We start from the raw sequence: 13,806 nt of genomic DNA, 5'->3' as shown, positions 1-13,806 counted from the left end.
TGTCTGTGGTTCAACAACTGAGTGACATACACAAACAGGAAGAGACAGCACAGTGTGGTCTGAGAAAAGCTGAGGTGAAGATCATACTCCTCATCACTTCCACAAACTCACTGAACTACTTTACACTATCTCACCAGCAGCTCAAAACCAAACAAAACAGAGAGGCCTGATGCAACTGCTTCATTTTTCATTCGGCACATACTCAGCCACAGTCTCCAGTTACAGTCTCAGCGAGGTTTGTAAAGTCGAGAGGTGTTCATTGAAGTAGTTTCACTCAAAAGCAGGGAAAAACTGTTGACTGATATTCTCATAATCAAGAGCACAAACGGCAGCATAAAAGACCATTGATAAAGGTATACCATGCAGGATTTTCCCAAAAAATGTAAAGACTTAAACAAATATAATCCCATGTTGTGTGAGAAGTGCATTTGCACCCATCTGTATCCACAAGTGTCTTAAAAAGAGGTGTGGTCAGCCTCATGTTGGCATATTGCTATTATGAGGCAGGAAAAAGCAATTGTGCCATCAACAAACACAATCCTGGTCTAAACTTAGAATGGCGCAGTGTTTCCCTGCTGTTTAAAGTGTGGCTTATTTGCATAGTTATATCCTCCTATATAAACGTATTCACAGCACGCGTGCACTCTGCTTGTTACACACACAGTGACACATGGATGGGTTGGGGTTGGGTGAAATAATCACAAATGAGGAAAATAAAAACATTCTCTAAAAAGTGAACATAGCAGAGATCAGAGCAGAGCTGCAGAGCTACTGTCCGACTGCCCATTAAGAGAGATGCTGTGTGCATTTATGCACAAGGAGCAGCATAACTTCAGAGATTATTTCGGAAGCTAAAGCTATTAAGCATGGAAGGGCAGAGAGGTGTGCTCTCTCTACCTTTTGCTGTATGGCATAGAGGTCCCAGGACAGAGCCATACTGCCAAAATGTCATACTGTGAATAGAAATAAAGTTTGATTTGACTAAAGTGGTCCTGACTGAACTGTAAACGGCTACAAAAACAAGTGGGTATACCCCATATACTGTCCCTGCGATACCTTCTTAAACTACTGAAGGTACATCATTATCTTGTAGCTCTATTTCTATTGCACTTAGTTACATTTAGTTATTATCGTTAGGTCAACTATTACACCTCAGGCAAGCATAAAAAACCTTTTGCAATATTTCCACTTTTCCACTGCAATGTGTTTGTGGCAACTTTTGTCTCAAAACAGACATAAAACAATAATATACGAGTATCCTAGAACCAAACTTTCCTGAGGTTAAATATATGCAAAGGCATTGCATGACTGGCAGGTTAGTGTGAGTGGCAACATGAAAACAAAGGACACCCCGCCCCTCTAAACTCTTTTATAAGAGCTCAGAGGTACAAGCTATCGTTGCTTTGACACGATTAAACACAATGAGGAGCTTCTCTTTGGTTACAGCTTTTCTTCTCTGCAGTAAGTACTGGCACTTGATTATTCTTATCACCAAATCATGTATGGAACTGAAATAATCATTTTTGTCTTATTACAGTAACTGTTGGATTATATGATCAAGGATAAATGTTTCGTTGTCTTTGCGATTTGTTTTCAGACTGGATCTCTGTCTCAGGTTCTGAGTCTCAGATCATGGAGGTTCAGCCTGGTGAAGAAGTCACACTGACGTGCAACAACATTTCCAGCGGTCCAACTCAGACAGAGTGGTTCAGACTGATCCACGGAACCAAGCCCAGCTGTATCTCCTCTATGTACGGGGCTGATACCAATGCTTCATTGTGTGATGGATTCCAAAATAGATTCAAAATGAGCTTGAACATCTATACTGTCTTTCTTAAAATCAAGCGAGTGAATTTATCTGACTCTGGACTGTATTTCTGTGGATTCTACATTAACAAACACACAGTCATAGCCAAGGCAATACAGTTAAACATTCAAGGTAAGATTGCGTTCTTTTTTTCCTTCATCATAATTACAGTATATCTTAAACATTATATTGCAATAACAAAGCATATAGGAGTAAGTAACCATCATCCCCATCTTTTCTTTAAAGGCAATGGTGAATCTAATGGTGGAGTAGATTCCATGTCTGAAAGTATGTTTCTCCTTTTATATCATACAAGTTAACACAGAGCAAATAATTATAATTTTAACCATGTCCCAAGACACCAGAATAAAAAATGTGTTTAATTTCACGATTGTTCTTGTAGAGGACTCTGATGAAAAGACAAACCTAATAAATGTGATCCTGGGCGGTCTGACTATTCTCCTCACTATAGTCGTCATATTTCTGGCTGTAAAAAACTGGAAACTTCAGAAAGGTAAATATGTTAGTGAAGAATCTTGGTCATCCAGGTTATGGTAACTCTAGACGTTACATTGTAGACCTGAAGACGTTTCATCTCTTGTCTGAGAGACTTCTTCAGTTCAGAACTGAAGAAGTCTCTCGGATAAGAGGTAAAACACCTTTACAAACCTCAAGTAAGTCCAGTTGTCTACACTAAAGCACTTACGGTTCAGACAGGTGCAGGTGATAAATTGTTTGCTGAACATGATGGAAAAATCCAAAGCAAAGTATGTGATCAGTGATGATGAATAATGAGACTTGTGTCTTTTGTCATTTAGCTGTGAGTGAAGAACAGCAGCCACAAAGAAACAAGGTAAATCCACCATTAACTGATATAAACTGTGTTATGGCTGTAAAAATGTATTTAAACACATGATAATTCTGGTAATATGATCTTTGTCTCGAGCTGCCGCAAGTGGCATCAAACAGTAAATTTAGGAAGAAGTTTGTAATTATTCAAAGTCAAATCATTTCCAAAAATTCCCACTTCTTAACTTGTATTTTAGCTGTAATCTTTACGGAATCTTTCTGTAATCTTTATCTATCTTTCTGATTTTATTTTTTGATTTTGTGCACGTTATTTCTTCTTATTGCCTTGTGCACACAAGGACTTGATCTTCAAACTGTAAACTGATAGTTGAGGTTCAATTACTTTAGCATTTAGCTAAACTATGGTTAGCTTAAATTATTCATTTATGGAACCACGTCCACTGATTTTGAATGTTTTTGACACAGTGTGAGTGGTAAGATATGTGACTCTAAATACTCTGATTTACAGGATGTGGGCTCAGATGAACTGAACTATGCAGCTCTAAACTTCCAGGGAAAGCCAAAAAGAAGCAGCAGGCCTCCACCAAAGAGAGAGATGGAGCCACATGTTGTGTATGCTGCCACCAGATAGATTCAGGAAACCAATGGAAGTGCAGCTCAGAGTGAAACTCATGCTTTATCGTATTAATCTGCTGTAGGGGTTCATGTGCAGGCTGTGTGTCAGGAGATTCAGTGGCAAAAAATAAATTTGAATTAAAGTGTCTACATTTTATCGCTTGTTTCTTTCTGTCTGAGAGGAAAAACAGCAAATGATATATGTGATAGGGGAGGAGTCCGACAGGACATCAATGGCAGAAATTGTCTGTGGTTCAACAACTGAGTGACATACACAAACAGGAAGAGACAGCACAGTGTGGTCTGAGAAAAACTGAGGTGAAGATCATACTCCTCATCACTTCCACAAACTCGCTGAACTACTTTACACTATCTCACCAGCAGCTCAAAACCAAACAAAACAGAGAGGCCTGATGCAACTGCTGCATTTTTCATTCGGCACATACTCAGCCACAGTCTCCAGTTACAGTCTCAGCGAGGTTTGTAAAGTCGAGAGGTGTTCATTGAAGTAGTTTCACTCAAAAGCAGGGAAAAACTGTTGACTGGTATTCTCATAATCAAGAGCACAAACGGCAGCATAAAAGACCATTGATAAAGGTATACCATGCAGGATTTTCCCAAAAAATGTAAAGACTTAAACAAATATAATCCCATGTTGTGTGAGAAGTGCATTTGCACCCATCTGTATCCACATGAGTGTCTTAACAAGAGGTGTGGTCAGCCTCATGTTGGCATATTGCTATTATGAGGCAGGAAAAAGCAATTGTGCCATCAACAAACACAATCCTGGTCTAAACTTAGAATGGCGCAGTGTTTCCCTGCTGTTTTAAGTGTGGCTCATTTACATAGTAATATCCTCCTATATAAACGTATTCACAGCACGTGTGCACTCTGCTTGTTACACACACAGTGACACATGGATGGGTTGGGGTTGGGTGAAATAATCACCAATGAGGAAAATAAAAACATTCTCTAAAAAGTGAACATAGCAGAGATCAGAGCAGAGCTGCAGAGCTACTGTCCGACTGCCCATTAAGAGAGATGCTGTGTGCATTTATGCACAAGGAGCAGCATAACTTCAGAGATTATTTCGGAAGCTAAAGCTATTAAGCATGGAAGGGCAGAGAGGTGTGCTCTCTCTACCTTTTGCTGTATGGCATAGAGGTCCCAGGACAGAGCCATACCGACAAAATGTCATACTGTGAATAGAAATAAAGTTTGATTTGACTAAAGTGGTCCTGACTGAACTGTAAACGGCTACAAAAACAAGTGGGTATACCCCATATACTGTCCCTGCGATACCTTCTTAAACTACTGAAGGTACATCATTATCTTGTAGCTCTATTTCTATTGCACTTAGTTACATTTAGTTATTATCGTTAGGTCAACTATTACACCTCAGGCAAGCATAAAAAAACTTTTGCAATATTTCCACTTTTCCACTGCAATGTTTTTGTGGCAACTTTTGTCTCAAAACAGACATAAAGCAATAATATACGAGTATCCTAGAACACATCCTTCCTGAGGTTAAATATATGCAAAGGCATTGCATGACTGGCAGGTTAGTGTGAGTGGCAACATGAAAACAAAGGACACCCCGCCCCTCTAAACTCTTTTATAAGAGCTCAGAGGTACAAGCTATCGTTGCTTTGACACGATTAAACACAATGAGGAGCTTCTCTTTGATTGCGGCTTTTCTTCTCTGCAGTAAGTACTGGCACTTGATTATTCTTATCACCAAATCATGTATGGAACTGAAATAATCATTTTCATCTTATTACAGTAACTGTTGGATTATATGATCAAGGATAAATGTTTCGTTGTCTTTGCGATTTGTTTTCAGACTGGATCTCTGTCTCAGGTTCTGAGTCTCAGATCATGGAGGTTCAGCCTGGTGAAGAAGTCACACTGACGTGCACCAACATTTCCAGCGGTCCAACTCACACAGAGTGGTTCAGACTGATCCACGGAACCAAGCCCAGCTGTATCTCCTCTATGTACGGGGCTGATGACGAAGCTTCATTGTGTGATGGATTCCAAAATAGATTCAAAATGAGCTTGAACATCTATACTGTCTTTCTTAAAATCAAGCGAGTGAATTTATCTGACTCTGGACTGTATTTCTGTGGATTCTACATTAACAAACACACAGTCATAGCCAAGGCAATACAGTTAAACATTCAAGGTAAGATTGCGTTCTTTTTTTCCTTCATCATAATTACAGTATATCTTAAACATTATATTGCAATAACAAAGCATGTAGGAGTAAGTAACCATCATCCCCATCTTTTCTTTAAAGGCAATGGTGAATCTGATGGTGGAGTAGATTCCAAGTCTGAAAGTATGTTTCTCCTTTTATATCATACAAGTTAACACAGAGCAAATAATTAAAGGAGGATCAGCTGGTGGATTTTCCCTGGCTCTAGGCCTCCTGCTCGAACTTTAGATTCTCTCTCTTGGCAGTGCTGATCAAATTTAAACAGAGATTCTATTATTGCCTATTTGTCACCTAAAATACCCTCAGACGAATTTGACTGCACTGTTTGGCTGTAGCATGAGAGTTTATGGACAGAAAGTGGTAACCATGCATACTCTTTCCTGTATTGTGTAAGCAGCAGTTAAAAAACTGAGATCAAATGGTAAACGCAGCACTGATGAAATATAAACCAAGATTCTGTTTCTGCCTGTTTCTTTAAAATCTTTTCAGCCCTGTTTATCAAAAGACCATCTCTCTAGCAATAAAATACTTCTTTGATAAACAGGGAGTCTAACTTAAAAATCCTTCTTGTAGAAGACTCTGACGGAATACAAAACCCTGTGACTGTGATCGCGGGCGCTCTGATGATTTTCTCCATGGTGGCTGTCATTGTTCTGGTGGCTAAAATCAGGCAACTTCAGAAAGGTACAGCTGACAGAACACTGTTTGCACATATTGTTGTGCTTTGTATAAAGCTATAACAGCCTGATCAACAGCAAAGTATTTTGTCAGTGATACTTAACTAATCAGGCTTATCTTTTATCACATAGCTGCTAATGACGGACTGCATCCTGAGAGAAACAAGGTAAAGTATACCGTATATGACCGTCAATACTAAGCCCATTCTTATTCCCTGAGTGTTAAAAACAGCAGATGGTCAGTGGGCGTTAGCGTCTGGGCGTTAGCGTCTGATTTCAACACATACAGCTCCTCACAAGTATCTGTATGAGACACAGCAGGCTTTTGGCTAACTCTAATTTAATCCCATCCACTGCAATGAAAAAGAAATAAAAGTGGTGGATGGGTCGAACAAACAGAGCACAGGACTTTCACAAAGGAGGCCACTGTTTGTGTCCTTTGTGAAACTTTTCTTAAGAATGTTGCTTAGTTGCTATGACATACGGGACTTGTTCATTTACGTAAGTTACATGACAAACATACGTATTTGAACTAAAACCATGATTTTTGGTGATTATCTTTTTTTTTTAACCTTACCAAACAGTCTATGCCCTAAGCAGTTTTGTTGACACACGATATTTGGAACACAGAAGGTAATCTGTGCAAAAACAGCAGAAATTGATACCCAGTTCCTGAGCATCCCAAACTGATACATGAGGGGTACCCAGAACATCATCATTTGAAGCATAGGGCAACTGACCAAGGTACTGTATTTGATGAGCTGGGAGTGAGAACATGTTGATATACTCTAATTTACAGAATCTGGGCTCTGATGACCTGAACCCTGCAGCACTGAGGTTCCTTCCAAACACAACAAGAAATAGGAGGCCTGAATCAGGGAGACAACTGGAGACTCATGTTATTTATGCTGCCAGCAGATAGAGTCCGGAAGCAACTACGACTGTAGCATAACCGATGCTTTACCCTATAAGTCTGCCGCCAGAGTCGATATTTTTAAAATAAAGTTCCTATACTGGTCATTTTGCTTTCCCTCCTTGTGTTTTTCCCTGTCTCTGAGCCAAAATCTCGTTCTTTCTTATTCTGTCTGCCTTCATCCTTTATTTGAGAGGACAAGAAAATATTTAATGTCAATGGTAGGGACACAAAAAGGACGTGAGTTACTCATACAGAGAGTCAAATGGTGTTTCAGGGGCAGGGTTGGAGTGAGTGAGATATCCCCTCACAGGAAGAGGCGGTCCAGTGTGGTCTGAGCACAATTAACATGAAAGTCACGAGGCTGGGCAAGCAAAGTAAGAAAAGAAACAAACTTCTTTCTTACAAAATTATATCAGTCTCAATATTTGGATTAACTACAAAAATAGTTGTATAGTTGTATGAAAAAGTCTCAACCACAGGAAGACTTCAGCAGTGACTTCAAACATCAAATGACTTGCTGATTTCAAAGCCCAAGTAATGCTACTAAGTGATAATCAGTAAGATAGTAATCTTAAAATGAAGAAAAACAAAAAACATTTGAGGTTTAATGGAGGAGGAGCCAGCAGACACTGTTTACTGGCAATGTCCTGATAAGGACAGTCTGCAGGGAGGGGGGTGCAATGTATTTTTCTCTTTCTTGACTGGATATTCTGCCTTTGTTTCTAATTTTCTAATTATCTCTACTGCATACCGACAAAGTAAATGTGGGTTTTAAAAATGCAAAGGGGTGAGTTTCTGCCCTAGCCATGTTTGCACACATATGGAGGCAACAATAAGTGTTGTGCCCCCCTCCCCATCATTTTCCACTGTGGTGAAAACATTTTGAGTTTCAGCTAGAGCGAAAGCCACAGGAAGACTGGCCTTCAGCCTCTGCAATAAAACCACAAGCAAAAATAGCTGTACTACTGTCACACAAGAGCCTTGCTGCTTTATCTTAAAGTGTGAACACATCTTCATAGTATATGTAGAAATATAATTAGTTAGAATCCAGTCAGCAGTTAATAATTGCCTTTAGAATTGTCATCTTCGACACTGACCAGTCTCTTCACATTTATTTTACTCTTTTAGATTTATACGTATGTATCCTGCTTGTAGGAAAAAAACACCTTGTGATGCCTCAATTGCACAGCAAGCTGACAGTGTCGTCCTCATTAAAATAAGATAAAAAAAAGTAAAAGGTCTAAAAAGGTAGATACAGCTTTATACATACCAAAAAACTGTAAATACATTGACTAAATCTTAAAAAAAAAAAAAAAAAAGTCAGGACTGAATTACGCTGAAACTGGCCCCTGATCTCCTGTATGAAAGTCCTGTGCTTGACCCATTCACCCACCACCACCCATGGACTGAGTCACTTTTACCCTAAATCTGACTTTCTGGCAGCTTTAATCTCAAAGGTTATAAGAGATTGGGTAGTGCTTGCCTTAACCATGACCCCTTTGGTGTGATCCTAACCACATTCAGCTTCGACAAGTTAACGTGATATAGCCAATCCCAGCACACAGTTGGATCCATTATAATGACTTTTGGGGCTGAGGGTAAATAGCCGAGTAGCTGCAGTGTGACTATATAGACACTCCATAAAAGACAACAGTTCATTTGGGAGTCATAATGTGGCGAATTAGCAATCAAAACAAAATCAAATAAACAAACGAGTATTATTTAAACTGGGATAAAAATGAAAAAAAATATTAAGGGGGGTATTAGGAATAACAGCATGGTTCTGTGAGCTGTTTTTGATTAAATGCCTGGTTCTTTATACAGATCATGGTATTGCAACAGTTACTGATTTTTCAGTGTCAGAACCAAACTGCTATTGTCTGACCATGATAGAGCCTCTGTGGGTAAGTATTTTGGGCTGATCCAGTGCATATCTGAGCCAAGACTTATCTCCCGTGCGCTAGTTGATGATGTTTCTTGGTCAGTAAATAATGTGTTTTTGTTATTTTAACCAACTTTGACAAAGAATCAACTTTTTTTCCCTTTTTTTTGTCAGTCAGGGCAACTTCAAATGCAGCTCTTCCTATCGCCTTGCCCTTGTGACACAGATGACTGATACATAACTCAATAGAAAGAGACAGCAGAGGTCTCTGAGCATGGCTATGGTGAAAATGGCACTTAGTAAAGAAGTAAACTCTGGCCTAGTACGACTTATTAAGGAAAAAAAACTAATAGGATCTGGGGCTAGATGTTTTGGAAAAAACAAAAGCCATTGTCAAAAGCCATCAAGCAACAAATAGCAACGGTAACGTCTCAACCACAGGAAGCCAGGTTTTCAGCCATAACCACACACATCAAAGACCTAGCAGTTTGAAAAAAATAATATCTGCTTAAGGACTTGTGGAGAGGCACAAACTCACACTTGCAGAACCAGATATGAGAGCATTTGTCCATCCTAACAGACTCCTGAAAAATACCTGCACACTCCTTACAATATTTTATTGAGACATTAAGTATGTGTACTGTTACGGGATTACCAAAAAGCATGATTAAGCAGGAATTCAGGGAACCTCAGAAGTCCATAGCACAATAAATTAATATCACAATAAAATGAGGGGGAGGATACAGTCTTACCCGTATACCTTTTTTACAGGGTACTTTTTGTATACCCTGACATCATAGGGCCAGTTTTATTTATCCATGGCCAGAAAAACAGGGTACTTTTGATGTCATGGTCACTTTAATAGTGCAAGATTCACCCACAAATGCTTCCAGGCATGAGTGGATCACTGAACGGGCCTACAAAACACAGGCACAGGGTCCAAAGTGTCAGGGGGTCTTCACCCGCAAAATGTGAGTCAAATAAATACGTACTGACCAGGAATAGACTCAAAAAGACCTCAAAGAGATGCAAAGGAACTGCAAAAACATGCAAATTAACTAGACTGCAAGGAGACATAAAACATATTAGACTGCAAGGAGACATAAAACAACCACAAGGAGACAAAACTGAATACGATGAGACAAAAAACTAACTAAAAATACACCAAATTCCCTCAGAGAGACCTAAAGGACTACAAAAAGACACAAAACAACCACATTAACACACAAAATGACCTCAAAGAGATGCAAAATAACAGCAAGGAGAGAGAAAATTAATACAATGAGACACTAAACCACTTAAAAACACACAAATGACCTCAAAGAGACACCAATGACTACAAAAAGACACAAAACAACCACGAGACACAAAATGACCAAAAAGATACAAAATTACCTCAAAGAGACCTCAAGAACTACAAAAGGACATAAAACAACCACAGAAAAAAGATCATAAAGAGATAGAAAAAAATCAAAAGAAGACACAACATGAATACAATGAGCCATAAAACCACTTAACACAATATACTACAGCACATATTCCCACCAGCAGGAAAAAGTACTTTCTATTTAAATACTGCCAGGCATTAACATGTTAACTTTGGCTTGAGCACATGAATGATATTCAGTCGTTGAGTGATTAACATGTCTCAGTTATCTGATGAGGTTGCATGAACTCCTCTTCCACGCTTCCCCATGATACTTTATCTTTGTATATCTTACATTAGGTGACTTGGAGGGGGAACGTTATTATGACCTAACATTTTTGAACAATAACTTTATCTCTGAGATTGAATGTTGCGTTAACACTCATTTCCTGAGAGCACAAATGTGGTCAGGATAAGCAAAAAAAAAAAAAAAAAAAAAGAATGCCTCTTGACATTGCAGGCACTCTTGCTGGGGCCCACTTCAGTTAGGGACATTGCAGAGCTTCAACCACACGCACCATGATGAACTTTACCTTTATAACAGCTTTATTTCTCGGCAGCCTTAGTAAGTACTGGCACTAAATTACTCTTGACTTCATGGTTTGTGGTATTGTTATACATTTAAGGTGCAGTTATAACAACTTATTTACTAATCTGCTTTTTGTTTCAGGCTGGATCTCTGTCTCAGTTTCTGAGTCTCGCACTGTGGAGGTCCAGTCTGGTAAAGACGCCATACTGCTGTGCGCCAACATGTCCTCATCTGAATCTTTAACATTCTGGTTCAGACTTGTCCAGAGAACTAAGATCAGCTGTATCTCTGTCATGGTCAGCTCTAACAGCAATGCTGAATTCTGTGAGGGAATCCAAGAAGGAAAATTTGAAATGAGATCCAACATGTCCACTGTCTCTCTCAAAATCAAACAAGTGAATCAATCCGACTCTGGATTGTATTTCTGTGGATTTTACACGAATGGACGCCCAACTTTCAATGTGACACATTTGAACATAAAAGGTAAGATAAGTATTAAGTCTTTTCTGTGTTTTACTGCTTGTATTGCAAAAATAGATTTCAATAATTGCCTTTAAACAATTTCTGGCATGCAACAAAGTGGATTTGATCATTCTGATGTAAGTAAAAGAGGCAGGGTGTCAACCAAGACTAATTTTTCTTAATTTTCTAAAAGGACTCGATGAGCCACGTATTAAAAAGGAAAACAAGTATGAAAGTAAGCCCCTAAAGATTTCTATCTTTGTGCAGATTATCAAATGTTTGGAGGTAAAGCAGTTTAGCTGAATTCAGTTTGGTCCACTGTCATTTAAGCCATCAAGTTTCAAAGGCAAAAATATTTCAACATGCTTTTCTTGGCGGCCACATTTGCCGTTTCTAAGATTTCAGACATTTCTATTATTTTAGATTGTTTCTAAGACTTTGGGACTTTTCTTGGATTTTAGGATGTTTCTAAGATTTTAGGACACTAGGGGCTAAGCCCTCTGGTAATTTATGTATACTAATAGCGCAAAAAACAATTCCCAGTGTGAATCACTGGCTAGCTGTCCAACAGGCACCCCAAAAGGGATCAGAATTGGCATGTGGGCTTATCGGACTCTATTTCTATGGATCTAACACAAATGCACAACTATTTTTTCAGTGTAATCTATTTTAAAGTTGAAGGGAGATAATTCTAAAGTTTGCCTATTTCAGTACCAAACATTTGAAGGTAAAACATTTTTCCCGAATTCAATTTGGTTCATTTTAATTTGAGCCATGTCTCAAGTCTCTAACGAGAAAATAAGGGATGAATAAGTTTAACTTTATGATCTTTCTTGTTGAAGAATCTGATGGACTAGCAAAGTTGACAAGTGTGATCCTTGGCACTCTGATTGTTGTCCTTGTTTTGGTCATCATTGGTCTGATTGTCAAAATCAGGACATTTAAGACAGGTATGTTTTCAGAGATTTTGTCTGGATCATTCATTTGTTTGTGTTGCTACTGGCAATTCTGTTCAGAATATTGGAAAAATGTAAAACTTCTGCTTCACCAAAGACAATAATCAATAAACTGACTACAAGTGTTGTTTCTGTCACTTAGCTGATAAAGAGGAGGAGAAAGCAGAGCAGAGTGAGGTAAATCCAATTTTCACTTTTACTTTATATATTGTTTCAAGGGCCTGACCGAAAAACAAGCAGGACTAAATTGTACCGCCTACCATAAGCTTGTCACTGAAATACTGCTTTTTTCAAATATCAAAATTGGTATCATACTCAAAAATACCGAATCTTTGGGGCTATAACGTGGTAATTAAAAACATGTAAAGTCACTAGATTAAGCCTGTAAATACTCTTTTCACAGAATGAGAGCGCCGATGAGCTGAACTACGCCGCAGTGACATTTCGACCAGCCAAAGGAAAAAGAAGAGAGCTGGAGCAAAATGTGGTTTATGCTCCCGCCAAATAGACTCAAGAGGCAACTAGAAGTGACGCTGGATTATATCATTATGCTGATTCAAAGCTTTTGCATGGCTTGTTGGAGACAGGAATAACCACACTTGCCAATTTATTAAATCTACCAATAAAGATCTTATGCTCATTCATTTCCAAGTGTCCTTCCTCTACACAGCTTTAATTCTACAGATTTCGTTTGTCTCAATCAAAGTGTATTAAAGAAAAATAAGACATATATGTTTGGTGTTTGATAGAGGATGAGCCTGCCCACAGACTCATAGTCAGAGTCAAATTGAGGTCTGCAGCAGTGAAGGAGTATAAAAGATATGCATCACTTGTTTGACAGGAAGACACAGCACAATGCGGTCTTAGCACAACTGAGGTGAGAGTTTGGGGGCCTTAAAGTTTCTAAAATAAAGTAAAATAGTGTGAACACAGAATGACAATCATCTCCTCAGTTGTAGAAGGTGTGCAGGGGGGGATGGTCTTACAACCCACTGGACCTGAACTGAGTTATGGTGAGTGCGCAAGAGATTAAAAAGCACTCATACCAAGCACAGGAATCTATTCTTTTAACAGAGCTGACACCAAAATCTGTTGAGAACAACACAGGAGCAGGAGGGTAGCTGATAGTGGAAATGGGCGAATAAAAGACCCACTCATGACTCAATCGTGAGCAGGTCTGGGTCACTGATGAGTGAGGCCTCGGTCGCATCAGCATGTCACCAAGATTGTGGTTCTTTTCGGAAAATGACACTATTTAGACAGCGCTTTGTAGGGTCATGCTCTCCATGTTCCTCCTGGTCGGTCTCGTCAACTAGGTTGCATGAGAGAAATAGGATGCCATGAAAGGTACAAGTTAGGCAAATCAGTTTGCCCCCTTCATCCCCTGGCACTGAAGCTGAGGAATTGCCAATCCGTAGACCTGTTTCCTGGTCCATTCGACGAGCCTTTAGAAGCATGACAGAGGCTGAGTCACGACCCTTAGTCCTTGAAAAGGTCCTTTGGAACCA

The 13,806-nt window shown here is 39.1% G+C and overlaps 3 protein-coding genes and 1 gene segment (V, D, J or C); 3 read left to right on the top strand and 1 right to left on the bottom strand.

Annotated features, from left to right (window-relative positions):
• The window catches only part of LOC121962270 (uncharacterized), a 67,356-nt gene that overhangs the window by 17,450 nt on the left and 36,100 nt on the right, over positions 1-13,806 (bottom strand). The gene's annotated exons all lie outside the window — the stretch shown is intronic.
• On the top strand, positions 59-3,389 carry LOC148185602 (Ig lambda-1 chain V regions MOPC 104E/RPC20/J558/S104-like). The segment is given in 6 exon segments: positions 59-1,461; positions 1,598-1,939; positions 2,054-2,095; positions 2,211-2,321; positions 2,626-2,660; positions 3,126-3,389. Coding segments are annotated over 6 exon segments (693 nt in total).
• Positions 4,209-7,145, top strand: LOC121962266 (uncharacterized). The gene is made up of 6 exons (XM_088073176.1): positions 4,209-4,939; positions 5,076-5,417; positions 5,532-5,573; positions 6,024-6,134; positions 6,260-6,294; positions 6,927-7,145. The coding sequence occupies exons 1-6, from the start codon at positions 4,900-4,902 to the stop codon at positions 7,047-7,049; spliced, it is 693 nt and encodes a 230-aa protein (XP_087929302.1). The 5' UTR covers positions 4,209-4,899; the 3' UTR covers positions 7,050-7,145.
• On the top strand, positions 10,049-12,942 carry LOC121962267 (uncharacterized). Of its 2 annotated transcripts, XM_042512495.2 has the most exons (6): positions 10,056-10,916; positions 11,022-11,363; positions 11,536-11,577; positions 12,185-12,292; positions 12,441-12,475; positions 12,702-12,942. In XM_042512495.2, exons 1-6 carry the CDS (start codon positions 10,871-10,873, stop codon positions 12,804-12,806), a joined length of 678 nt encoding a protein of 225 aa, XP_042368429.2. In that variant the 5' UTR covers positions 10,056-10,870; the 3' UTR covers positions 12,807-12,942. The 2 variants fall into 2 exon arrangements, with proteins under 2 accessions (XP_087929774.1, XP_042368429.2); XM_088073648.1 differs by lacking the exon at positions 11,536-11,577 and having other exon boundaries at positions 10,049-10,916.

This window comes from Plectropomus leopardus, chromosome 23 (assembly GCF_026936395.1).
Source record: "Plectropomus leopardus strain MGB_pleo_1.0 chromosome 23, ASM2693639v1, whole genome shotgun sequence".
In the NCBI taxonomy this organism is placed as follows: Eukaryota; Metazoa; Chordata; class Actinopteri; order Perciformes; family Serranidae; genus Plectropomus; species Plectropomus leopardus.
Note: the sequence above shows the minus strand (reverse complement) of the source record. Positions and strands in the feature narration are given on the sequence as shown.

Bases quoted from the DNA above. Each gene is read 5' to 3' on its own strand.
- LOC121962266 (XM_088073176.1), top strand. From the start codon at position 4,900: ATGAGGAGCTTCTCTTTGATTGCGGCTTTTCTTCTCTGCA. The intron at 5,418-5,531 runs GTAAGATTGCGT...TTTTCTTTAAAG, and splicing joins AATACAGTTAAACATTCAAG to GCAATGGTGAATCTGATGGT. The intron at 6,295-6,926 runs GTAAAGTATACC...TCTAATTTACAG, and splicing joins TGCATCCTGAGAGAAACAAG to AATCTGGGCTCTGATGACCT.
- LOC121962267 (XM_042512495.2), top strand. From the start codon at position 10,871: ATGATGAACTTTACCTTTATAACAGCTTTATTTCTCGGCAGCCTTA. The intron at 10,917-11,021 runs GTAAGTACTGGC...TTTTTGTTTCAG, and splicing joins TTTATTTCTCGGCAGCCTTA to GCTGGATCTCTGTCTCAGTT. The intron at 12,476-12,701 runs GTAAATCCAATT...CTCTTTTCACAG, and splicing joins AGAAAGCAGAGCAGAGTGAG to AATGAGAGCGCCGATGAGCT.